A 25,099-nucleotide genomic window follows, 5' to 3' on the forward strand; every position below is an offset into this window, starting at 1 on the left:
GATAGAAGCATTCATATTACCCACAATGGAGGAATGGTTGGTAAAGATGATGGAACTTGTTGAGGACAATTAACCAGTGGAACAGCCTGCCACCAGAAGTTGTGGGTGCTCTATCACTGGAGGCTTTTAGGAAGAGACTGGACCAGCTATTTATCTGGAATGGTATAGACTAAGTCTCTTGCTTGAGCAGGGGGTTGGACTAGAAGACCTCCAAGGTCCCAGCTCTATTCTGACTCAAAGATGGCTAAATTAACTTTTTTGATCAGAGAAAAGAACATTATCTACGTTTATGGCTGATTGGAAACCGCTTACGGGCTTTTTGCATGGAACAAACAAAATCACGATTTTTGGTTTTGGTTATTAGACAGGGTAGATTATAGATAGAAGGGAGTTATGTCAAAAAACTTTCTACTTGCTCTAAATGTCAGTAATTATTTCTTTGTACCATTTTTATTTCTTTGTACCATTTCTTTCTTTCTTTTCTATTTTTCCTTCTGTTCTGTTTTTCTACCTTTAGCTTTCTCTTTGATTTAAACATTTCAAAATGAAATTATATATGAAAAAAAGATAAGGGGCAGAACTCATATTCAAGCTGTGATTTATTTATTTTTTTTAACTATGTGAGAAGTAGCTCCTACAATTATTGACCTCCACATCAAAGACTGGATTGTAATAAAGTTTACTAATGGGGTGGATAATATATACAGATTACAGTCTACTTGCCTTATCATAACAATTTTTGGATGATGGTCCTTCTGTGTTTAATTAAGGGCTGACCACAATGTCTGTTCTTTTTATATAAGGCTATATGTCATGAGTCCTAACTCTATAACTTTTTTTGTGCCATTAAACAATACACAATTCCTTCCAAGATAGGAAGTACCTTTGCAGGACAGTTAATCCTCGACTTAAAACAGTCCATTTTGTGACAGCATCATTGAAAAATGTGATTTATGACCGTTTTTCACACTGACATCCATTGCAGCATCCCCAGGGTCACGTGATCAAAATCCAGAGGCTTGGCCATCGACTCATATTTACGACGGTTGCCGTGTCCCCCTGGGGTCACGTGATCCCCTTTTTGCGAAGGGGATCACGTCAAATGGGAAAGCCGGACTCACTTAACAACGGTGTTACTAATTTAACAATTGCGACAAGAAAGGCCGTTAAATGGAGTGAAATTCACAACACATGTCTCACTTAACAACAGAAATTTTGGGCTCAGTTGTGGTCGTACGTCAAGGACTACCTGTACTAATAGTGTGGATAATACAGGTTTCAAACAATATAAAAATTTGGGATAGTGGTCTTTCTGTATTTAATTAAGAGCCGACCACAAAATCTGTTGTTTTCATAGAATGCCATGCCTCACAAGTGCTAAATCCATCAATCTTTTTTCCCATGCCATTAACAGTACATAATTCATTCCAAGGCAGAAAGCATCTTTGCAGTATTTTATCTATTATGGTCTGTAATGCAAGGCTGAGAAGAAAACAACAAGAACAACAAAAACCCAGCCCAGATTTTCATGAAAGGCAATCAAACCAACAAATGGCTCCTTGATATTTTACATTTGTCGGAGCAAATGTTTTAAACAAATGGGGCTTTTGAGTATTTGTAGGTGTAACATGTAGGAGCACGGGACATTTTGTTAAGTATTTTCGAAGCATTGGCGGAGTTTGCCTGCAAAGTCACACATTTGCAAGCGTACCTCAGAGTACCATCTCCGCAGGAATTCATTTGTAGGAGCCGCTATTAGCATCAGTAAATATTCTCACACTATAGGTAATCCTCGGTTTATGACCGCAATTGGGATCAGAATTTCCGTCGCTAAGCCAGGGGGGTGTTAAATGAGTCTCGCTCAATTTCGCAACCTTTTTTTTTTTTTTTTTTGCCATGTTTGTTCAAGCAAATCTAGTTTGCCCAATTGACTTTGCCAGCTGGAAAGCTTGCAAATGACCCTGGGATGCCGCAGACATCATAAATACATGTTGGTAGCCAAACACCTTTATTTTGAACATGTGAACATAGGGAATGCTGCAACGGTCATAAGTGCGAGGACCAGCCATCAGTGCCTTTTTCCAGTTCCATTGTAATTTTGAACAGTCACTAAATTTATAGTGGTTGTAAGTCGAGAAAAATGGACGTGTTCATGCTATAACTTGATATAGGAAGTCCTCGTCTTACCACCACAGTCGAGCCCAAAAAATTTATGTTGCTAAGTGAGACAATTGTTAAGTGAGTTTTGTCCCATTTTATAACCTTTCTTGCCACAGTTTCTAAGTGAATCACACGGTTGTTGACTTTGCTTTTTAGAAGGTCACAAAAGGGGATCACCTGACCCCAGGACACAGCGACCATCATAAATATGAGTCAGTTGCCAAGCTGACTGAATTTTGATCACCTAGCCACGGGGAGGCTGCGACGGTCGTAAGTGTGAAAAACAGTCATAAGTCATTTTGGTCAGTGCCGTTGTAACTTCAAACAGTCACTAAATGAATTGTTGTAAGTCAAGGACTTCCTGTATATTAGCACGTTAAAAAAAAAGAGCCTCATAAACCATCAAGTTGCATTTTAGCAAAAAAAAAAATTAGTTAAATGGGACACTAAGCATGAAAAACAGGTGCATAGGCGTGTAAATGATTAAGGTTGTAATCATGCAGATATTTCTAAGATAAGCTTCTCAAATCATGTTTGAATGGAACTGTAAATCATTTGAAATATTATTTGTTTTGCATGTAAATCAACAGTGGGTCTTTCTGTTTTCCTAAATGTTTTGAAATTAACTCGAACAAGGATTCCTCTGAACTAAGCATTGAAAAACCAACGCAATAAATGGAGATACTTCTTATGTTTTCTCTAGACTTTTCAGCTGTCGACTAAGCTTTTGCTGGCCCATAAAATCTGGATGGAGGACACATTTAATGCTCCAAGGGGAGTAGTAGAGAAAGCGGCCCACCAACGCTTAAAACTGATTAATCCTTTATTTTGAAGCAACAGCAGAAAGTGGATTAATTGGGTCCTGACAACTAGGACAGCATAAAGATGAGGGCAGAAGTAGCGATCCATTTTAATCATGGTCTTTAAATGCTCCTATGCCAGTGGTGGCGAACCTATGGCGCGCGTGCCAGAGGCAGCACTCAGAGCCCTCTCTGTGGGCATGCACGCCATGCCCCGGAGATGGCAATTGTCCCTCTTCAATCAGTTGCCCACTAACTCGCCAAGGTCCCAGGTGGCTGGATGCATCCCAGCACCCATGCGCTCGCTGGCCTCTGTGTGCGGGGGCCGATGGTGTCAGGCAGCAGCTGCCTTGGCCCCTGTCTCACCTTGCCCTGTGACAATGGCACCCCTGCCCTGCCTCACCTCGCCGGACGAGCCTCCTGCCCATTGCTCCACCCGCCAGAGACCCCCTTGATCTCCCCCAACCTGCCCGGCCCCCACATGCGTCCCCCCCATGAGCAACATTGAGGTGATCATGCCCACCTTGACCACACCCACCCAGTCTGCCATGACCACCACAGCCACGCCCACCCAGTGGGCCACGCCCCACATGGCACCCAGCGATAAATAAGTGGGTTTTGGGTTGCAGTTCGGGCACTCGGTCTCTAAAAGGTTCACCATCACTGGCCTATGTTGTGTAGAGGGCCACAGGGACATTTGCAAACACATTATTTAAAGAATTTAGATGGCTGCCTGCCTCATCCAGCCATCCTAAGCATTTCAGATAGGTGGCTGTCCAGTCTCTTCTTAAAAACCTCCAGTGATGGAGCACCCACAACTACTGAAGGCAACTTCTGTTCCAATGGTTGATTGTCCTCAATGTCAGGAAATTTCTCCTTCGTTCTAGGTAGCTTCTCTCCTTGATCAGTTTCCATCCATTGTTTCTTGTCCTGCCCTCTGGTGCTTTGGAGAATAGGTTGACCCCCTCTGCTTTATGGCAGCTCCTTAAATACTGGAATGTTGCTATCGTGTCCTTTTCTCTAGACTAGCCAAACTCAAATCCTGCAACCGTTCTTTGTATGTTTTAGTCTCCAGGCCTTTAATCACCTAAGTTGCTTTCTCTGCACTTTTTCCAAAGTCTCAACATCTTTTTTTGTAACGTGGTGAGACCAAAACGGAATGCCGTATTCCAGGTGTGACCTTACTAACTTGGATTCTGTGCCACTGTTTATGCCACCGAGGATTGTATTCGCTTTTATTTTTGTTCCCAAAAGTTTTTAAAAAGTTAACTCAGTTACAGTGAAATGCCTTTTCTCTAGTTTAGTTTGGAAATTGTACAGCCAGTGTTTACAGCAGGGACCTCCTTTACATAGAAAAAGAGCTTTGCGTAACTATTTTTTTTTTTATTGAAAATTTTTATTTTTTCCATTTAAACATTATAAAAATACAATTTTAAAATAAGATAAATTCATAACCATTGGTGCGACCCGCCCATTCCCCCCAGGCCCCGTCCACCCTTTCTTAAAACATTCCCTACTTCCCTCCTCTTTCTCTCCTCCCCTCCTACTCTTTTCCCCTCCCCCTCTCCTCTCAATACCCTACTTCCTCTCTACACCTTCTCTCCTCTCATCCCTATTAAACCCATGAACGCAGCATAAGGGGAGTGCCCGGGCCGCACTCCTATAAACAACCATTATCTATACTACACTTACCCCCCCTCTTACCCTCCCTCCCACCCCCAACCCCCCTCCCTTCACTTCCCAGAGCAGAATACAGGGTTAGTAATAACAAAAATTAATAATAAAAAAAGAAGAAAAAAAGAAAATATCATAATTAACCTTTAACTCCATAACCTATAAGACAATTCTCTATAATATTTGTTATAATATTCATTCATAAAATAAATGAAACTTTTTAATTCCATACTTTTTCTGAATATAATCTATCCACCTTCTCCATACAATGATGTATCTTTCTTGTGTATGATCTTTTAAATAAGCAGAAATTTTTGCCATTTCTGCAGCATAACTATTATGATTGTTTCTGAGCGCCAGTTTGTTCTCACATGCCCTAAACGTGGCTTTTAAAATTGCTTTGAATTTGAAAATGCAGTGAATCTTTTTCCCTTAGCAGAATATAGAAGCAGCTTTGTTATCCCCCTTTTTTTGGACAGAGGGCGAAGGAAGAAGGAAATATGTGTTGGCCAGCTTTCCACCATTTTACTACAAAAAAATCCCTTTGTCTCATGGTAATTTATGGGCATAAATGAATTGTGCCATATTGTTGTATCAACTTGGGAAAATGGCCCTGGTCATTTGGGTTTTTTTCTCTCCAAGGTCAATATTTATAGTATGGAAAGGGTTGCTTTTTGTTCCTTTTTAACCAAGTCATAGAGAAAATGAAGCCGCAAGAATTGAGATTGGAAGTATATACAGAAAGGACGGGCAAACAATTTAAAACAGTTTAAAATTCTTTTGGTCTGTTTTGCAAGGCATTGGAAAGTAATACTGCTATATTTTTGCTGCAATTGGGTATGTCTAGTATAATGAATAGAAGGACTAGTGCGGAGATGATAACAGTCTTCCAATATTTGAGGGGCTACCACAAAGAAGAGGGAGTCAACCTATTCTCAAAGCATCTGAAGGCAGGACAAAGAAGCAAGGGATGGAAACTCATCAAGGAGAGAAGCAGCCTAGAACTAAGGAGAAACTTCCTGATGGTTAGAACAATTAATCAGTGGAACAGCTTCCCTCCAGAAATTTTGGGTGCTCCAACACTGGACGTTTTTAAGAAGAGATTGGACAATCATTTGTCTGAAATGGTATAGGGTTTCCTGCCTGAACGGGGCTAGACTAGAAGACCTCCAAGGTCCCTTCCAACTGTTCTTCTGTTCTTCTTAATCTATATTATATTAATCAGCATTTAGCTAGGGAGGACAATATGTCTATGTGTGTTAGTCTTTTTTTCTTTTGTTTTTTGTTAAGACAGCCATTTGTCCGAAATGGTGTACACTGTAGGGTTTCCTGCCTGAGCAGGGGGTTGGACTCGATGACCTCCAAGGTCCCTTCCAACTATTATTATTATTATTATTATCATCATCATCATCATCATCATCATCATCATCATCATCATCATTTAAAGTTACAATGGTGCTGAAAAAAGTGACTTACAATTGGTTCTTGCATTCATGACCATCAGTCTTCCCCATGGCCACAGGATTAAAATCCAGGCATTTGACAATCAGAAGAGTTCGTTGTTTGTAGAAGGCACCCGACATAACCTTGCATTCCACAAACAGTTGGATCCGGAGTTTATTTAGTGACTTAGCACTCAATGGAGCCCTTGCTCTTTCAGGTTTAAATCTAAACTTCTCCAAACTTCAACGATATATTATCTGTCGTGCAAAAGGAAGCTAATTTTCATCCTGTTCCTTCTAAAACATTTGGCAGTTAAACATCAACAGACCATCTACCGAGAGTTTTTAACTAAGATTTATTTTCCTTCTGACAATCTGCTTAAATTTTGTTTTGACTAACCGCCATGTTGGCTCCCTTAGTTTGCCGTAGGAATTTGCTCGTGTCTATACAGTGAAAAGCAAAACGTCTTTTAATAGGGACTCCTGGTAATGTATTATTATCCTGTAATGATTATTTTTTTTAATAGCAAGTTTCAGCATGTTATTTTCATATGCCAAGCCGCATAGCTTGCAGAACATTTATGCAACAAACAATGGATATTTAATATCCATTTCTTTTTTCAAATAAAGGGAGCATTAGGTAATCTGTTTGGGCTGTTAAATTTCTTCACCTGGCAGTTTTATAGCTTCACAAGGTGAATAAGGTCCTTTGCTCCCTTTAGTGTCTTGGAGACAGTTGTGTAAATCCTTAGTATGTTATTTGTGTAAACCCTTAGTACAGTTATTTCTCACAGACGAACGGGATGTGATGCATGTTATGCTGATTGAGTAACATGACTTCTGCATGTTATGGTCCCTTTGCAAACCTTGGCCACTAAGGAGTAACTGCTCACAATATTCATTGAGTTGACCATGAACGCCTCCTCATACCAAAATATTCTAGAGTCAAATGTGAGGCAATTTATCCAACAGCTGTTCAATCAGAATAGAGCAGGAAGGGACCTTGGAGGTCTTCTAGTCCAACCCCCTGCTCAAGCAGGAGATCCTATATTATTTACGACACGTGGCTATCCAATCTCTTCTTAAAAACCTCCAGTGATGGAGCATCCACAACTTCTGAGGGCAAGCCATTCCTCTAGTTAATTGTTCTCACTGTTAGGAAGTTTCTCCTTAATTCCAGGTTGCTTCTCTCCTTGATTAGTTTCCATCCATTGTTTCTTGTCCTGCCCTTTGGTACTTTGGAAAATAAGTTGACCCCCTCTTTTGGCCCTCTTCTTTGTGGCAGCCCCTCAAATACTGGAATACTGCTATCATATCACCCCTAGTCCTTCTTTTCTCTAGACTGGCCTTACCCAATTCCTGCAACCGCTCTTCATATGTTTTAGTCTCCAGGCCATTAATAATCCTAGTTGCTCTTCTCTGCCCTTTTTCCAAAGTCTCAACATCTTTTTTATAATGTGGTGACCAAAACGGGATTCAGTATTCCAGGTGTGGTCTTACTAAGGTTTTGTAATGTGTTAATAAAGAACTTCACGTGATTTTGATTTTATGCCTCTGTTTATACAACCAACCAAGCTTGACCAACATTCAGTCATGCAACAGGACAATGATCTGTTTCTGTGCCACCTTATGCTAGATTTGTTGAAACTCAAGTACTTTGGCCACCTAATGACAAAGAAGGACTCACTGGAGAAGAGCCTAATGCTGGGAAAGATTGAGGGCAATAGAAGAAGGGGACAACAGAGAATGAGGTGGCTGGATGGAGTCACTGAAGCAGTAGGCGGGAGCTTAAATGGACTCCAGAAGATGGTAGAGGACAGGAAGGCCTGGAGGAATGTTGGCCATGGGGTCGCAATGGGTTGGACACGACTTCACAACTAACAACAACAAAATGCTAGATTTGGTGGTAAGACCAAATTTAGCATAACGTGGATACTAGGTATATGGAAACTCAAAGGTGCTTTTTCAGAAGGCAACTGGACTGTTTTTTCAAGAAGGAAAAAAAAAAAAAGTCCAGTTGCCTTTTGAAAAAGCACTTTGAGATAACCATGATCTGGATGACTGAAAATCTCCTCAGACATTTAAGCATGTGGAAGTTATTTCATTCTGATTTGCAAATCCCATTGCTGAAGGATCTGTGGTGAACCGAGTAAAGATATCACTCATTTTTCTCCATTATACAGATCAATGCCTTCTATAACTATATCTATTAGTTATAACCATGTATACAATTATTTTATACCCATGTTTCTCAGCCTTGGCAACTTTAAGATGTCTGAACTTCAACTCTCAGAATTCCCCAGCCAGCATCCCAAGGATTATAGTCTCCATATCTGGGAAAGTTTTTAATGGTGCAGGAAAGAAAATGCTATTAGAGTTATAGTTATAACTGATAAATAAATCCTCTTAGAGAATACAGCCACAAGAAGTATTTAACGTAATAATGCAAGGCTAAGATAATGCTAACAAAGTCAATTTGTGGGTTCAGGTTGTTGATTAGGAATTTTAATAAAATGCCTGATAAATGCACACGCTGTCTACAAATCCAGAAGAAGCAGAAGACATTCAAAATGTAATCTCCTGTAAACGAAAGAGCCTGTGAAAAGCAACCTTTTGCAAGACTCACTTCCCTGTAAGGAATGAAGGGAAACCGTCATGCAAATTGTCATTTCATAATTGTGGATCACACGCAGCTGCATTCTGTTTTAATCCTGTGTTATAGGTGGGCACTGCATACAAAATGAAAAAAAAAGTTTTTGGCAATACTACTCAAGCTAAAAGACATATTAACTCTGGAAGGCTGGAACAGCACATTTAGGATAAATTCCTTTCTCCCTTTCATCAAATGATAGAATCTGAGAAGAAAAGTGAGCATCTTATTGACTTCCTGAAATTTATTTTAGATTTGTCACACTTTTCTCTGGGTATTCTTAGAGGAATTCATGAAGGGATTCCAGCAATTCAATAGTTACAAGAATTATGATAAGGTTCAGAAGAGACATTTCATTACAAACACCCTTCACATTTTGGAATCGGATTGGAACGTTTAGAAAAGATGCTCCTGTTATTTTCTGATTTCCCCCCCCCCCCAAGAAAGGGACTTTGATATTTTACATGGATTTCAGATTCTAATTAGCAAAAGCAACAGGCAATTTCTAAGAAACATAACTAACTTTGGGATACAAAGCACAAGGCCCCCCAGGAACTGTCCTTCTTACCCACTTGAAAGCTATTTGAAGCAAACATGCAGAAATAAATGTGATCAGGCTTTAAATGAAAGACGGATTTTCTCTAATCACGAAAATATTGGAATGTGCAGAGATGGACAGACTAACTATGAGGCTGAAAGACAAAGAAGATACGGACTATTATAAAATTTGGAATTTATTCTATTCTTGGTTAGAGAAAAGAATGAAGGATTGGGAAGTGAACATGTATTAGCTTAGCAAACACCAGACAACTTGTTTGATTGGAAAAATTAACATATGTTGATGGGAAAAAAATTAATAAAAAAGATTGTTGAAAAAAAAAAAGACGGATTTTCTCCTTGGCGTGTTGCAATTCCATTGCATGCATCCAAAATGAGAAAGATACAGAGATTTGATTCCTTTCAATCGGACTGCTTTGGGGTTTTTTTTCTTCTTCTTCTAATTCAGTGGTTCTCAACCTGTGGGTCGGGACCCCATTTGGGGTCGAATGACCATTTCACGGGGGTCGCCAAACAACGCAGTCCGCCATTTTCCCCCCCCTTTTCCTTAGCTGTGCTACTCCCTTTTATTCTATTGGCTTTTGAAAGCCAATAGAATAGACTCTCTTGAATAGAGTCTAATTCTATTGGCTTTCAAAAGACAATAGGAATTGTCCAGGCTGTCTCTGCCCTGCTGAGCCCGCCAAAAGCCCCATTCTGCAAACGGTGCTGCACCAGTTGAGTAGTCCTCGACTTACGACCGGTTGAGTAGTCCTCGACTTACGACCGGTTGGGGGTCGCGGCATTAAACAGGTTGAGAAACACTGTTCTAATTGGTCATCTAATGATGAGGTCTGTTAAAATCTTGCTGTATCTGGTGATGTTTTTCAGGGTGTCTGGAGGTGAGCTATTTGACCGCATCGTGGAGAAAGGATTTTATACTGAAAAGGATGCAAGTACTCTGATACGACAAGTCTTGGACGCTGTCTACTATCTTCACCGGATGGGCATTGTTCACAGAGATCTCAAGGTATTTAAAATTTAAAAGCACCATGGAAATATCTCAGAAGGGCCTTGATGTTCCCTGAGCTTGATTGTTTGCTTGCAGACATTTCATTACCCATCTGGGTAACATCATCAGGGCTACTTGGGTAATGAAACATCTGCAAGAAAACCACCAAGCTCAGAGACACCAAGGACCATCATCATCACCACCACCACCTCCTCCTCCTCTTCCTCCTCCTCCTCCTTATCCTTCTAGTCCAGACATGTCAAACACAAGGCCTGGGGGCCAGATGCGGCCCGTGAAGTGGTTTCATGCGGCCTGCGAAGCCATCCTGGAAACAGTGAGGGAACGGCCCTCGCTGCCTTGGCCCTGGCCCAGGCTGGCCGGGAGCCAATGTACGATTTTGTGGTGGCCATCTATGCTGAAACACATTCAGTCTTAGCTCCACAAGGCTGTCTGGAAACAGCGAGGAACCAGGAGAACCTTGAGCAGCAGCCTTGAGGAAGTGGGGCTGGGCTTGGTGCTGCGGGTGCTCAAGGGCCAGGCTGGGCATTTGACCTCTGCTGCCCAGTTCTCCGGGCAGCCCGCACCACCATCCAACACCCCCTCCCTGCATGGCCTGAGAGGAACAGTGAGGCTCCTCCAGTGGACCATGCCTTGGCACTTGCCCTGGTCCCACCCCCTTTTGCCAGAGACCCTCAGATCTGTCCCACTCCTGCCCAGGCCCCCACGGGCACCCTTGATGCGACCGATGTAGAGCTGGCCACGCCCACCCAGTAGGCCTCACCCACTCCGTCCACGCCCACCCAGTAGGCTGCACCTACCCTGGCCACACCCACCTGGCCTGAGGGCAACCACAATGCTGATGCGGCCCTCAATGAAATTGAGTTTAACACCCCTGTTGTAGTCCCATCTTAGTCACAGAACCAGCTGGATGGTCTTGGACCGGTCACACTGTCTCAGCCCAAGGAAGCAAGCAATGGCAGACCACTTCTGAAATCTTGCAGGGATTAGTCCAGGCAGTTGCAGGAAATCAACCCTGACTCAAAGGCACACACCCAAACAAGACAGATGTGACATGAGCTTTCTCCAATCTAGAAAACAACCACTAGAAATTGGGAGCACAAGTCTCAAAATTCTCATTCAGCCTAGGTGAAGAAAGTTGCAGAACTCTGCGTAAATCAAATAAATAAATATTTACAATAGCATCTTTATGGCGACAGATTACAGCTACTCTAAAGAGCCTTGTAGTTTTGACTATACTATTATTATGTTTTTAGGAAAACATAATAATCTTTCAATTTGTCCATCCTCCATCTTGTCCTCCTATAATAACTTACATGCAACTGGAGGTATCAAAATTTAGAGAGCCTTGGTGTGAAAGCAAGACTTTTTAAAAACTCCCTTTTATTTCTTTGTTTTTTGAGGATGAAAGATAATAGTGGATAAATTAGTGGATTAATTATTACTTGTCCAGTCAGCTTGGCCATTCATTGCTTTTGCTAAGTCAGCCGGTAAAGCATAAAGCCAAAACAGGAGGGTTTAGAAGTATCACCTTTTGCTAAGTCAATCTTCTGCTGAAGCAACAGGATTTGCAGGAAATTGCTTCTAAGAATTATTCTTTATGCAGAAGAACAGGCTCAAGTAACTCTGTCAACGCGTGGCTAAGCTGCTGATCCTGTTCCATTTCAGTGGAAGGAATTCCTTGATACTACTTCTTTAAACAAATTAATCTTATTAGCAATATATAGCAATACACGCCAGGGAGTAATATGAAAGGTGCCTTTAAAAAAAAAGAGCTATGGAAGGGGATTAATTTATATATGACTTGGAATTTACATTGATGGAAATAACTCCAATAAATGTCGGAATTCTGTAGATGTTCCACAGACAGGGTGAGCTGGGCAGAGGAGAACAATCTACTCAAATAGATCACTTTTCTCATTGGACGTATAAGAAGTAGGGGAACCACAGCAGTGCGTCCCACAGGAGAAGGTCCATAATTTAACAGAACAACAGGGACCTTGAAGATCTTCTGGTCCAACCTCCTGCTCAAGCAGACAATTAGCTGTTTAGTCTCTTCTTAAAAACTTCCAGTGTTGGAGCACCCACAACTTCTGGAGGCAAGCTGTTCCACTGGTTAATTGTCCTCACTGTAAGAATTTTCTCCTTAGTTCTAGGTTGCTTCTCTCCTCAATTGCTTCTTGTCTTGCCTTCTGGGGTTTTGGAAAATAGGTTGAGCCCGTCTTCTTTGCGGCAGCCCCTCAAACATTGGAAGATTGTTATCCTGTCACCTCTAGTCCTTCTTTTCATTAAACTAGACACACCCAATTCCAGCAACCGTTCTTCATATGTTTTAGCCTAATTATGTTGGCTTCTGCACTATTTCCAAAATCTAAACATCTTTTTCATAATGTGGTGATATTTTGATATCTTTAAAGCAGCCGTGTCTTTTAAACACTGTTGCTTTTGAAGCTGCTTCTGTCCAAAAACTGTGGCTATACAGGTCCATACAGGTACACAGAGCTCGGAGTAACTTTCACAGAAGTGCAGGAGCCCAGGAGAGGATGTGGCTGCTTTCACAGCCAGCAAATCGAACAATTTTTAATTTAACCATGAGAAAAGATGTGTTCACGAGCACTCCCCTTGCATTGCAAAGCACTTTTCCCCAAGGACAGGTGCAGACCTAATAAAAATGCAACACACACGCACACGCAGACACAAATAAAATAATTGCAATCACATAAATAACAGCTATATGAATCTTTTAATGTTCTCATCTCATGTGAATATTAAACAAAGCCCCGCCCCTTTTCCGTAATACGATGTTTTGTTGCCTTCAATGGTTGTATAACTACCCACGTCAGCTTGATTTTTGAACCAAGGAATAAATACAATGATATTAAGTCATCCAGTCCATTTCTATTTCGTGGAATCCCCTGTCTGGAAAATTATGATAGGATTTGTACAAATATCTTGGCAAACCTGTTTCCAATGTTACTGAAAATATTCATTCTCTCTCTCTCTCTCTCTCTCTCTCTCTCTCTCTCTCTCTCTCTCTCTCTCTCTCTCTCTCTCTCCCTCCCTCCCTCCCTCCCTCCCTCTCTCTCTCTCTCTCTCTCTCTCTTTCTCTCTTTCTCTCTCTCTCTCTCTTGTTCAAATATGTTTGAGGATTGTTCTCAAATCAGCAAAACTGCTCAGTTCCTGGCCAGTGTAACAGTGGATCTGATTATCTTCTCTTCCTTGATCACAAATGAGAATTGATTGATGGAAAACTGCCATAACAGAGATGAGTTTTCAGAAGTGCCTGTATTTTTTTTTAAAAAAGGGTTTATTAGATGTTAATGAATCAAAAAGAGCATATTTTGAAAGCTAATGACATCATGCTGGAACCGGATTTGCATTTACAGTTAGTTCTCGACTTACAACAATTGATTTAGTGACTGTTCAAAGCTACAACCGCACTGAAAAAAGTGACCTTTGACCATTTTTCACACTTACAACCATTGCAGCATCCCCAGGGTCACGTGATCAAAATTCAGACATCTGGAAACTGACTCCTATTTATGACGGTTGCAGTGCCCTGAGGTCACGTGATCCCAATTGGCGACTTTCTGAGAAGCAAAATCAAAGGACTCACTTAACAACTGAGTTACTAGCTTAACAACTGCAGTGATTCACTTAACAGCTGTGGCAAGAAAGATCGTAAAAATGGGGCAAAATTCACATAAGAACAGAACTTTTGGGGCTCAATTGTAGTCATAAGAACTACCTGTATTTTAGAGATCTGTAGAATTCATCAGTCTGGAAGCAGACCGCCCTGGGTGAATTTGGGAATTCTCTGCTCTCCTCTGGACCATAAAATTTAGGACTGAGGCAGTTTAGCCAATTTATGGAAGTGAATCTGCCAAACCACAAAGAGGTTGAGGTATTCTGGGCATGGAAAGCTTTGAAAGACATCTGTATTATCCAGAACAATATGTCCTGGATCAAGAAATTGGCAGATTCTTACTTAATATAATCCTTTAGCAACTGCACAGAAATCTTTGACTTATTCCAATAATATTAGCAAAAGAGGTAGGCACCTTCCTCCAAAAATGCTTGTTTTCATTATCCGATTTTAGTATTTTAGACGCTTGCAACTTTTGATAGTCAGCCAAACTGTAGGTGAATCCTGAGAGTCAGTCTATATCAGTGGTTCTCAATCTTTTTAATGCCGCGACTCCCAACCGGTCATCAGTCGAGGACTACTCAACCGGTCGTAAGTCGAGGACTACTCAACTGGTGCAGCACCGTTTGCAGAATGGGACTTTTGGCAGGCCCAGCAGGGCAGAGACAGCCTGGACAATTCCTATTGGCTTTTGAAAGCCAATAGAATTAGACTCTATTCAAGAGAGTCTATTCTATTGGCTTTCAAAAGCCAATAGAATAAAAGGGAGTAGCACAGCTAAGGAAAAGGGGGGGAAAATGGCGGACTGCGTTGTTTGGCGACCCCTGTGAAATGGTCGCTTGACCCCAAATGAGGTCCCGACCCACAGGTTGAGAACCACTGGTCTATATGATCCTTTCCTGTCATCGTTGTCATATCTGGCTCACTCACTCACGACCCAACCTATTCTTCTGATATTCCTCCTCAATATTCCTTTTCTTTCCTGACTTTTTATTGGAGGAGGAGTATAAGAGAGAGGCTGGCTGAGCCAGGCGAAGGAGTCAAATGGGGACTCAGTCTAGAATCCCTATGTGGGCACAGGAGAGTGAAGTCTGACTCCCATGAATGCCATTGAACTTTATCTAGTCTCACCCAGGTGCAAACCATGAGTCTAAGGTGATTAATTTCAGGCACAAACTTCCAGACCCGCACTTGAAGAATTCAATTAGCTGTTTTATTGCTGAAGCCTATGTACAGAAGTCATCTCAGCCTGACAGTCAGTGGGGTCTCCTGTTGTAGCCAGGCAAAGAGTGGAGCAAGCTTACCTCCTTAGAAGGTATTTGAAAATTAATTTCAGTAAGTCTAGTTTAATCAGTTGTAACTGCTAAGATAGTCTCTCTTGCAGATCTCTCCAAGATGCATTCCTCTTTAGCTCCATTTCCTTTAATTGTGTTTAACTCATTAACTCCATTTTGTTTCTTATTAAGGTACACCAATGACTTCCTACTCATTGCTGTACTCTTGGCAAGCCAAGATTTAAACATGTTTTTTACACTGAAAAACTGGATGGGATGCAAACTAGAAACACACTTCCTTTGACTCAAAATTTGTATTCTTCTGTCATTCATTCTCATATCGTGGTGTTTTTTTTTTCTTTACTGTCCCTACAGCCTGAAAACCTTTTGTACTACAGCCAGGATGAAGACTCTAAAATCATGATCAGTGATTTCGGATTGTCCAAAATGGAGGGGAAAGGGGATGTCATGTCCACTGCCTGTGGTACCCCTGGATACGTTGGTAAGTGCCCCCAATTTTCCAAAATTGCAAGACTCAGAAGATAAGATAACCTTTATTGTCATTTTTTTTTACCGTGGGCACAACGGCACACATCAAAAATGAAATTTAGTTGTCCGCTCTCAAAGTGAGACACATACATGACACACACCTAAAACATACTATATATAGCATATGTATAGACTCACACCCCTACATATACATAACAAATAAATATTAAATACTGTCCATCTTGAATATATAATGGAAGGAGGACAGGGACGTACAAGGCCCAGAGGCCATGTCATCAGGGCAGAGTCCTGAGAGCTGTAATTTGCTGCTGATTAAAATGGATGAACATGTCCTTTTAAGCTGGGTCCACTCCTCATTCGTGCCATTTTCGCAAAGCCAGTGAGGTTACCCTATAGAGTCCCCCTATCAGATCTCACTTTTTAATTAATTATAAAGGGCCAGGTTTCTGTCTTTGTGTTCCCATATTCAGCGGACGCACCAGTAGCTATGAAAGGGTTTGAGAGTTCCACTTAGTCTTTCTTTCAGTATATTGATTGTGGAAAGGCCTGTGGTCAACCTATCTTTGAGCACAAAGGTATGTTTTTTTCCCCCTCATGTCTGAGGAGATGGATAGGCTAATAGTTGAGGAAACCTTTGAAAACTGCCTGGATAACAATCCCACTCTTCACACAGGTGGACATCCATCCATCCTACATTCACAAAAAAATGAGGGAAAAAAATGTTTCCCCTCTATTTAAACCTGAATCCACCCTTTCCCCCTCTTTGTCTTTTTACTTCCTGAACTCTTAGGATGCCTGTTAAAATGGAATCTCTTCCCAGAGGTCTCCTGGTAACAATATACTGGTTTGGTCAGCGGACTTGGTCTTTTTGGTTAGCTGGCATGGCAGCCCGTGACCCAATTTAGAGGCTAAGCAGAGTTAAGAAGAGGGAGTCAAGCTATTCTCCAAAGCACCTGAGGGCAGGACAAGAAGCAACAGATGGAGACTAATCAAGGAGAGAAGCAACCTAGAACTAAGGAGAAACTTTCTGACAGAACAATTAACCAGTGGAACACTGGAAATTTTTAAGAAGAGACTGGACAGCCATCTGTCTGAAATGGTGTAGGGTTTCCTGCCTGAGCAAGGAGTTGGATTCGATGACCTCCAAGGTCCCTTCCAACTTTATTATTATTATTATTATTATTATTATTATTATTATTATTATTATTATTAAATCTTGTTAGGAGTTGGAGAAGACGGCTGCCAGCAAAAAGAAACCAACCCAGAATTTCTGCTAAATTAGGAACATGAGGGGAAAATATTATGGGAGGAAGAGGAGGAGGGGGAGAAGGAGGAGGAGGAGGAGGATATTAAGTCAACTGATCATATCAAACATATAAACCTGATACAAAAATACAAATAGGCACAAAGGAAATAAAACTTCAAAATAAATCATCAGCCCTACTGTATAGCTAGTGTACACAGATGATCATGCAATCCGCCAGAAGATTGAAATCTGCCTTGAGGGAAACTTTTAGGTCTGATCTGTATTTTGATGTTAGGAAAATCACACTTTACTAACAAAAGCACCAGCTCAGCAATCTGCAAAGATCCCCAGAGGATTTGCTGTGGCTTCTAGGTTTCCTGTCGAAGGGTTACACAAAACCCACTTCCACAAAGTCTCCGTGATTCAAAGCCAGAGATTAATTCTAGAGGAATCCCAGATTTGTCAATGTTGCTTGTTTTTGAAGAAATGGATGGATCATCACTTCGATACGTTTGCTCTGAAAGCACATCCTTCTCCTTTGTAGAAGCGTTGAATTACCGTATTTTCCGGCGTATAAGACGACTTTCTAAACCATGCAAATCGTCTCCGAAGTCGGGGGTCGTCTTATAGATCGAGTCGTGTTATACGCCGGAAAATACGGTATATAATTTAGGATATTTATTTCTGCTTTGAAGGATTAATAAACATTGTATAATAAAGGAACCCAATTAGGAAATAAGAATAGTTGGGTTTAGTGGTAACCCTAAAACATAGAATAATGGACCTGGAAGGGACCTTGGAGGTCTTCTAGTCCAACCTCCTGCTCAGGCAGGAAACCCTATATCATTTTGAACAAACAGCTATCCAATCTCTTCTTAAAATCGTCCCATGTTGAAGCATCCATAACTTCTGGAGGCAAGCCATTCCACTGGTTAATTGTCCTCACTGTTAGGAAGTTTCTCGTTAATTCCAGAAGCTTCTCTCCTAGGTTAGTTTCCATCCATCATTTCTTGTCTTGCCTTCTAATGCTTTGGAGATTAGGTTGACCCCTCTTCTTTGTGGCAGCCCCTCAAATACTGGAATACTACTATCATGTCACCCCTAATCCTTCTACATCCAATTCCTATAACCTCCAGCCCCCCTAATCATTTCGTCAACAAATCCAGCATTTTCATTCAGTCTTGTAGAAGCTAAAGCTGAGTATAAATAGCTGAACACAGTCATCTGATTTAGACTGCTCACTTTCCTCTTCTTCCCCCTTTGACTCCAGCATTTACATTTAGACGAGCTGTTAAAAGGTTGGAAACCATATTTTTCATTGTTATTCTGTACACCAAGGGAGCTGCCAGAGAAAAATGCTTAATAAGCTGCTTTAAGCGAACAACAACAACAAAAAAGAAGCTGAGAAATTGAGGGTGCCGATTTCTTTACTTAAAATAATGCTTTATGAAGGTTAAAAAAAAAGTTTTACCAGCTGCCCTTAAAATCCAGATATCAGAATAACAGAAAGAGGTGGACGGGACCTTGGAGATCATCTAGTCCAACCCCCTGCTCAAGCGGGAAACCCTATACCAGTGGTGGCGAACCTATGGCACGGGTGCCAGAGGCGGCACTCAGAGCCCTCTCTGTGGGCACATGCGCCATCGCCCCAGTCCTAGGCCTTCAGCTGGGTTTTATAAAACCTTTTCGCTTTAGACCTCCACCGCCATGTGCAAAAAAAAAAAAGGTTCAATCAATCAATTTCAACTTCTCACGGGAAAAAAAAGATCTTGCAAAGTTGGAATTGATTGATTGAACTTTTTAGTCCCACCCAGTCTCCCATTACCACTGCAGCCACGCCCAGCCAATGGGACACACCCACCCAATGGGCCATGCCCACCCGGCACTCGACGATGCATAAATGGGTTTTGGGTTGCAGTTTGGGCACTCGGTCTCTAAAAGGTTCGCCATCGCTGCCCTATACCATTTCAGACAAGTGGTTGTTCAGTCTCTTCTTAAAAACCTCCAGTGATGGAGCACCCACAACTTCTGGAGGCAGGTTGTTCCACTAATTAATTGTTTTAACTGTCAGGAAGTTTCTCCTTTGTTCTAGGTTGCTTCTCCCCTTGATTAGTTTCCATCTGTTGCTTCTTGTCCTGAGAATAGCTTGACTCCCTCTTCTTTGTGGCAGCCCCTCAGATATTGGAACATTGCTATCATGTCAATCTTAATTATTCTTTTCAATAAACTTAGCCATACCCAATTCTAGCAACCGTTTTTTATAGGTTTTAATCTCCAGTCCTTTAATCATCTTTGTTGCTCTTCTCTGTACTCTTTCTAAAGTCTCAACTGATTTTAATAAATGACCAAAGGGTTCCTCATTCCTTGAATCATGTTGCATAGCAAAATCCAGAGAAGGATTTAGAGTTTCAGAGGTCAACTGGATCTATTGGTGTAACCTGCTTGATCGAAAAGGGAACGGGCTGAACGTGCAGTTTTGTTGCATTTGGGAGATTTTCTGACAACGCTATGAAGACCCAACCTTGGAGTCATCATGCAGTGTCCATTTTCTTTGAACAAGCTTCTCTGCACTCGCTTTGGGGATCTGTAGACTCCGCTGTCAAAAACTTTATTCAACGGTTGAAACGTGGCTTATGTTTCATTTAATTTCCAGTGCCTGCCAACTCTTCTCCATCCTTCTGTGGTTTGTTACCCAGGCAACATGGGACAAAGACTTGAAAATGATGCTGGCCTTCTTAGATTATGGCCTCCACAAGATCTTCCATTACTTCTATACCCATAACAAGATCCTTGATTATTTCTCTAACTGTTTCTTCCTCGACACAGGCCTTCTGAGTCCCAGGGACACCATCCAATTATCATAATTTACTTAATTTTCCCAGGCATATAGTTTTACTTTCCCTTTCATGGAGAGAAAGCACGTCTCCCTGGCTGTAAACACACTTAAATTTGAACCCTTGGGTTGAAAATTAGAACAGCAAAACTCTTAACCTCTCTGAAATCCATTCGTTAAAATATATGTATGTATGTATGTATGTATGTATATATTTGTTTTCCTGAGTGCCACTTGGCATCTGACTGGTCAAGAAGCAATTTGAATTAATTGACCATTAAAGTAAAAAATTGAGAGCAAATATAATCTTTAATAGGGTTTCTATTTATTGTACCTCACAGAGGCAAATTAAATGGTGGTTACTGTAGACTAATGCAAGTATTTTTTTTTAAAAAAAATTAAATGTAATCAATAAATATTAAATGGCACTGACAAATAAGATACAAATAAGGTACTTTTCCTGCAAAATTAAACGGTATTAGCCTTTTAAATTAAACTGCTGCATGGAATCATTTTAAAATTCAGCTTATATTCTCCAACATAAAGGCCTTTTCAGGAAAAGAAGCTACAGGTAGTCCTCAAATTATGACCACAATTGAGCACAACATTTCTGTTGTTAAGTGAGACAGTTGTTAATTCACTTTTGTCCCATTTTATGATCTTTCTTGCCTCGGTTGTTAAGTGAATCACTGCTGTTATTAAGTTAGTAACTTGGTTGTTAAGTGAATCGGGATTCCCCATTGACCTTCCTTGTCAGAAGGTCACAAAAGGAGACTCTACGACCGTCGTAAATACGAGTGAGTTGCCAAGCATCTGAATTTTGATTAGGTGACCACGGATGCTGCAACGGTCGTAACTGTGAAAAGCGGTCATAGGTCCCATTTTTCAGTGCCGTTGCAACTTATGGCAAATCTAGACAGCATACTAAAAAGCAGAGACATCACCCTGCCAACAAAAGTGCGTATAGTCCAGGCCCTGGTTTTCCCAGTTGCAATGTATGGCTGTGAAAGTTGGACCATAAGAAAGGCTGAGCGCCAAAGAATGGAGGCCTTTGAACTATGGTGCTGGAGAAGACTCCTGCGAGACCCCTGGACTGCAAGGCGATCAAATCAGTCCCAGAGGAGATCAATCCTGACTGCTCTTTAGAAGGCCAGATCCTGAAGTTGAAACTCAAGTACTTTGGTCACCTAATGAGAAGGAAGGACTCATTGGAGAAGAGCCTAATGCTGGGAAAGATTGAAGGCAAGAGAAGAAGGGGACGACAGAGAAGGAGGTGGCTGGATGGAGTCCCTGAAGCAGTAGACCTGAGCTTCAATGGACTCCAGAAGATGGTAGAGGACAAGAAGGCCTGGAGGAACGTTGTCCATGGGGTCACAATGGGTCAGACATGACTTCGCAACTAACAACAACGAGTTGAGAATTATCTGTAATTCAGAAGATTAAGCCTCCACTTAGGCTTACTAGTTGTTTACTTTTGCCAGAGTTATTGATTTGAGCTGACAAAGTCAACAAGTCCCTTTTAAAGTCTTGCCTTTTTAAGTTCCGTTACAGATTTCATAGTTTGGGGACTTTTTAAAACAGAATACCACCGCTGACATAAATACCTTCCGATAGTATTTCCACCAGAATTGCACATTTGATGAATGTTATTCACATTTGTTTGACATTTACTGCTGAGATTTCATTAATTTGGCATTCCACCCTCCTGTTCTCAGATTTGATCCAATCCTGCCCCCCCCCAAAAGTACATAAGGATGCCAAACATTTATATTTCAGTAGAACCTCACTGGACCTTGATGTCTTTTGATTTTCTTCCTGCAGGATATTCGCCCTTTTGTTTTGACAGGCAATTTTAACACATTTCTTTCATGCCAAAGTACTGCTGACAAAGAAGTTCATAATTTTTTTTTTTTTAAAAAAATAACCCTGCGTGCTATCGTAGGAGCATCTAAGATAATCTCTACTGCAGTTATAATTTCCTTTTGCTGACGAGAGCTGGATTTTCACTCTGGTCACTGAAGACAGAAATCAAACAATTTGTCTTTGATCCCTTTTACTCACATCATTTATCTCAATTTTACTCGGGGATGTTTATTGCTGAGAATGGCTCCTTGCATAAATTACTGTCTTTCTTATTATGTAAAAACTGTCAGAAAGAACAGGGGGGAGGACCACAAAATGCACCCAGTCCCTTTTATGAGTAAGATAGAATGCAGTCTTATAGCAAAAATAGCTGGTTTTTTTTTTTCTCTTGCATGTTCATTTCCTCCAGCAATTGTTTTCTTTAAAAAAAAAAAAAAGTTAGCACTTTTTGTCAGCAAGAGATGTAGAAATACCCAGCCAATCCAAACACTTCCAGAACTGATTACTATTATTATTAGACAGATGTGCTTATGCAAAGGTGAAGGAAGCTTGCAACCATTTTTAAATTGTATGTCAAATTTCTCCCCGATTTTCTCCTAAAAGATCTGTTTTCCGATCTTTCTAAGTTTTTCCAATCTTTCCAAGTCTTTTTCCTGACTTAGGAGCAAAAATGTAGGAACAAAGTATTTCCACCTGGAAGTAGGGGAGATTACTCTATTTTTACCCAGTGTATAGCCTAAGTGGCATTATTACACTGATCACTAAGATGCAGATACTACATGACCAGATTCATCCTATTCCATAGACATGGGTTCCAGATGTTAGTCTAAGACAGGGGTCTTCAAACTTGGCAACTTTAAAACTTGTGGACTTCAACTCCCAGAATTCCCAGAAGACATCAGAGTTGGCTAAGGAATTCTGGGAACTGAAGTCCACAAGTCTTAAAGTTGCCAAGTTTGAAGACCCCTTTGACAACTTTAAAATTTGTGGACCTCAATTCTTAGAATTCCCAGCAATGCTGACTGGAGAATTCTCAAGAGTTGAAGTGTAGCCATCTTAAAGTCATCAGGGTTGAGAAACATCTCAAAAAATTGTCGTCCACCCATCTTACAGTTGCCAACATTGAGAAACATCATAAGGAGTTGAAGTCCTCCCGTTTTAAAATTGCCAACACTGAGAAACATTGTTAGGAGTTGGTCCACTCATCTTACAGTTGCCAACATTGAGAAACATCTCAAGGAGTGAATTCCACCCATCTTATAGTTGCCAAGGTTGAAAAACATCTCAATAAATGAAATCCACACATCTTAAAGTTGCCAAGGTTGAAAAACTCTGGTCTATGGGGGTCAAACTTTCTATTAGCAATTGACCTCATGGACCGTTGTATTTTAGGTGTGTCAGCTTTATGAAATATCCAGACCTTGATGCTCAAGGGACAGTAGGAAGGAATATATAGGACCTAGCTGCATGGACTAAATAGTCTACTTTCCCTTAAGTTCTTAGAGCAGAAAAATCTGGCTGTTGCGTTGTGTCATGCCTCTCTGTGTGGGATTTGACATGATTTCCACCCCCAACCTCTATATAGCAAAGAGCCAGATATCCTGCCTATCTATTGAAAATCATCCAGCTTCAAACCAATTCGACCTGCTGTAAAGAACTGCCTTTTTCAAGTTTCCTAAAGATTTGTGCCTGGTTTTCACGTGGAGGGTTCCTTTCCTCCCCGCTCCCCTTTTTATTTACAGTCCTCTGAATTGTCAGATGTTGATTACAAGGGTGTCAATATGATTAACCATTTAAAAATAAAGGAACATTTCAAACAGTGAGTGTTGAGGATGAAGCCAAGAAGATGGCAATCAGAATGGCTCGTATCCATTAACTGTTGGATGGCTTTCTGTAGGAGAAGAAAAGGCAGGAGTTGGGGGTGGCATCAAGAGAGGATTCAGCTTAGAATCATTACATGGCCAAAAATGCTCCAAGTTCAAACCCCCCCCCCCAAATTCCGTTGAGTTTTATTTAGCACCAATTTAGTGCTGACCATTAGTTGACTAGATTCTTGGGTGTAGTCATGAGCAGTACATCTTCTGAACTGGAATTTAATAGTTCCAGTTACTGATTCTATTCTTCTCCTTATCAAATAGTCAACTCTGTACTTATGCTCATTTTACATGCAGTAGACAGCTTCCACCTTCCACATCATTCTCACCCCTCTTTGGTGGAACCTAATTCTATTTTATTCCTTCTTTGGTTTCATAATAACCCCACATACCTGGAAACAAAATGTGAAGAAGCTTTTCCGAAGGTTTTAGAAAGGAGGTCAACTCCAGACTGTGTGTTATGAAATGTTTTCACATGAAAACATAATCTATGGGTTCTGTGATTATGGCTGTGACCTTGTTGAAGTCTCTTGGAATAGTTTTATTTTGATAATAGTAATTTCCAGAAGATAAGTTGGCTTTTGGTCATACTTCCACAGTGTTGTTTTATCTTGCTCTGACACCCTCAGTGTTTCTCAGCCTAAGCTACTTTACGATGAGTGGACTTTAACTCCCCAAATTCCTTAGCCAGCATGGGGAATTCTGGGAGTTGAAGTCCACTCACCTTCAAGTAGCTAAAGGTGAGACACATTGCCCTAACTCTATTATATTGAACCATGAAACAAATAGAATTTCAGTTACTCCATTCAAGATTTGCATGCAAATGTAAATTTAAATGCAAAACCCAAATGTAGCCTTGATATTTATTTATTTATGAGACTTATATACTGCTTTAAGTGCAAACACTCTCTAAGCGGTATACACCAGTAAGCAATGTATATATATATATATTTACATTGCCCCCAACAATCTGGGTCCTCATTTTACCTACCCCGGAAGGATGGAAGGCTGAGTCAACCTTGAGCCGGTGAGATTTGAACCGCTGACCTGCTGAACACAGTCAGCTAAAGTGGCCTGCAGTACTGCACTCTAACTGCTGCGCCACCTCGGCTCATTTGTAGCTAGTAGGTCTAAAAAAGAACCTTTGCTTGAGACAAAGGTCACTGCTATTTCCATCTGGCTGAGGAATTCTGGGAGTTGAAGTCCACAAGTCATAAAAGGGCCAAGTTTGAAGACCCCTGGTGTAGACAATACATAGAAGAATATTTATTGACTTGATATAAAGGTACAGTTTTGATCACTTGTATTAGAAAGCAAATCCAACTAACCAGGATACCTAAAATTCTAACTTAAACCACCTTCACTTGTACCTACATATCTGCACATTTGTGGTGATCCCAGGCATTCTTCTAGCAAGGAGGACAGGACAGTGATTGACAGGATGGGCCTTTTGGATAACTGACTACAAATGTTCATTTACACAACTTCTACTTCTAGCTAAATGGGGAATGCTAAAAGATACAAATAGTCCTTGACTTACAACAGCTCATTTAGTGTCCG

The 25,099-nt window shown here is 40.9% G+C and overlaps 1 protein-coding gene across 1 annotated transcript in view; it reads left to right on the top strand.

Moving 5' to 3' along the window:
- CAMK1D (calcium/calmodulin dependent protein kinase ID) overlaps positions 1-25,099 on the top strand; it is a 180,808-nt gene that overhangs the window by 141,030 nt on the left and 14,679 nt on the right. Inside the window, exons 4-5 of the mRNA XM_039357495.1 lie at positions 10,155-10,293; positions 15,589-15,715. Coding sequence (XP_039213429.1) covers positions 10,155-10,293; positions 15,589-15,715 — 266 coding nt within the window. The remainder of the gene's footprint in view (positions 1-10,154; positions 10,294-15,588; positions 15,716-25,099) is intronic.

The sequence above is a fragment of the Crotalus tigris genome, unplaced genomic scaffold (genome assembly GCF_016545835.1).
Source record: "Crotalus tigris isolate CLP2741 ecotype Arizona unplaced genomic scaffold, ASM1654583v1 scf7180000018925.3142382, whole genome shotgun sequence".
NCBI lineage: Eukaryota > Metazoa > Chordata > Lepidosauria > Squamata > Viperidae > Crotalus > Crotalus tigris.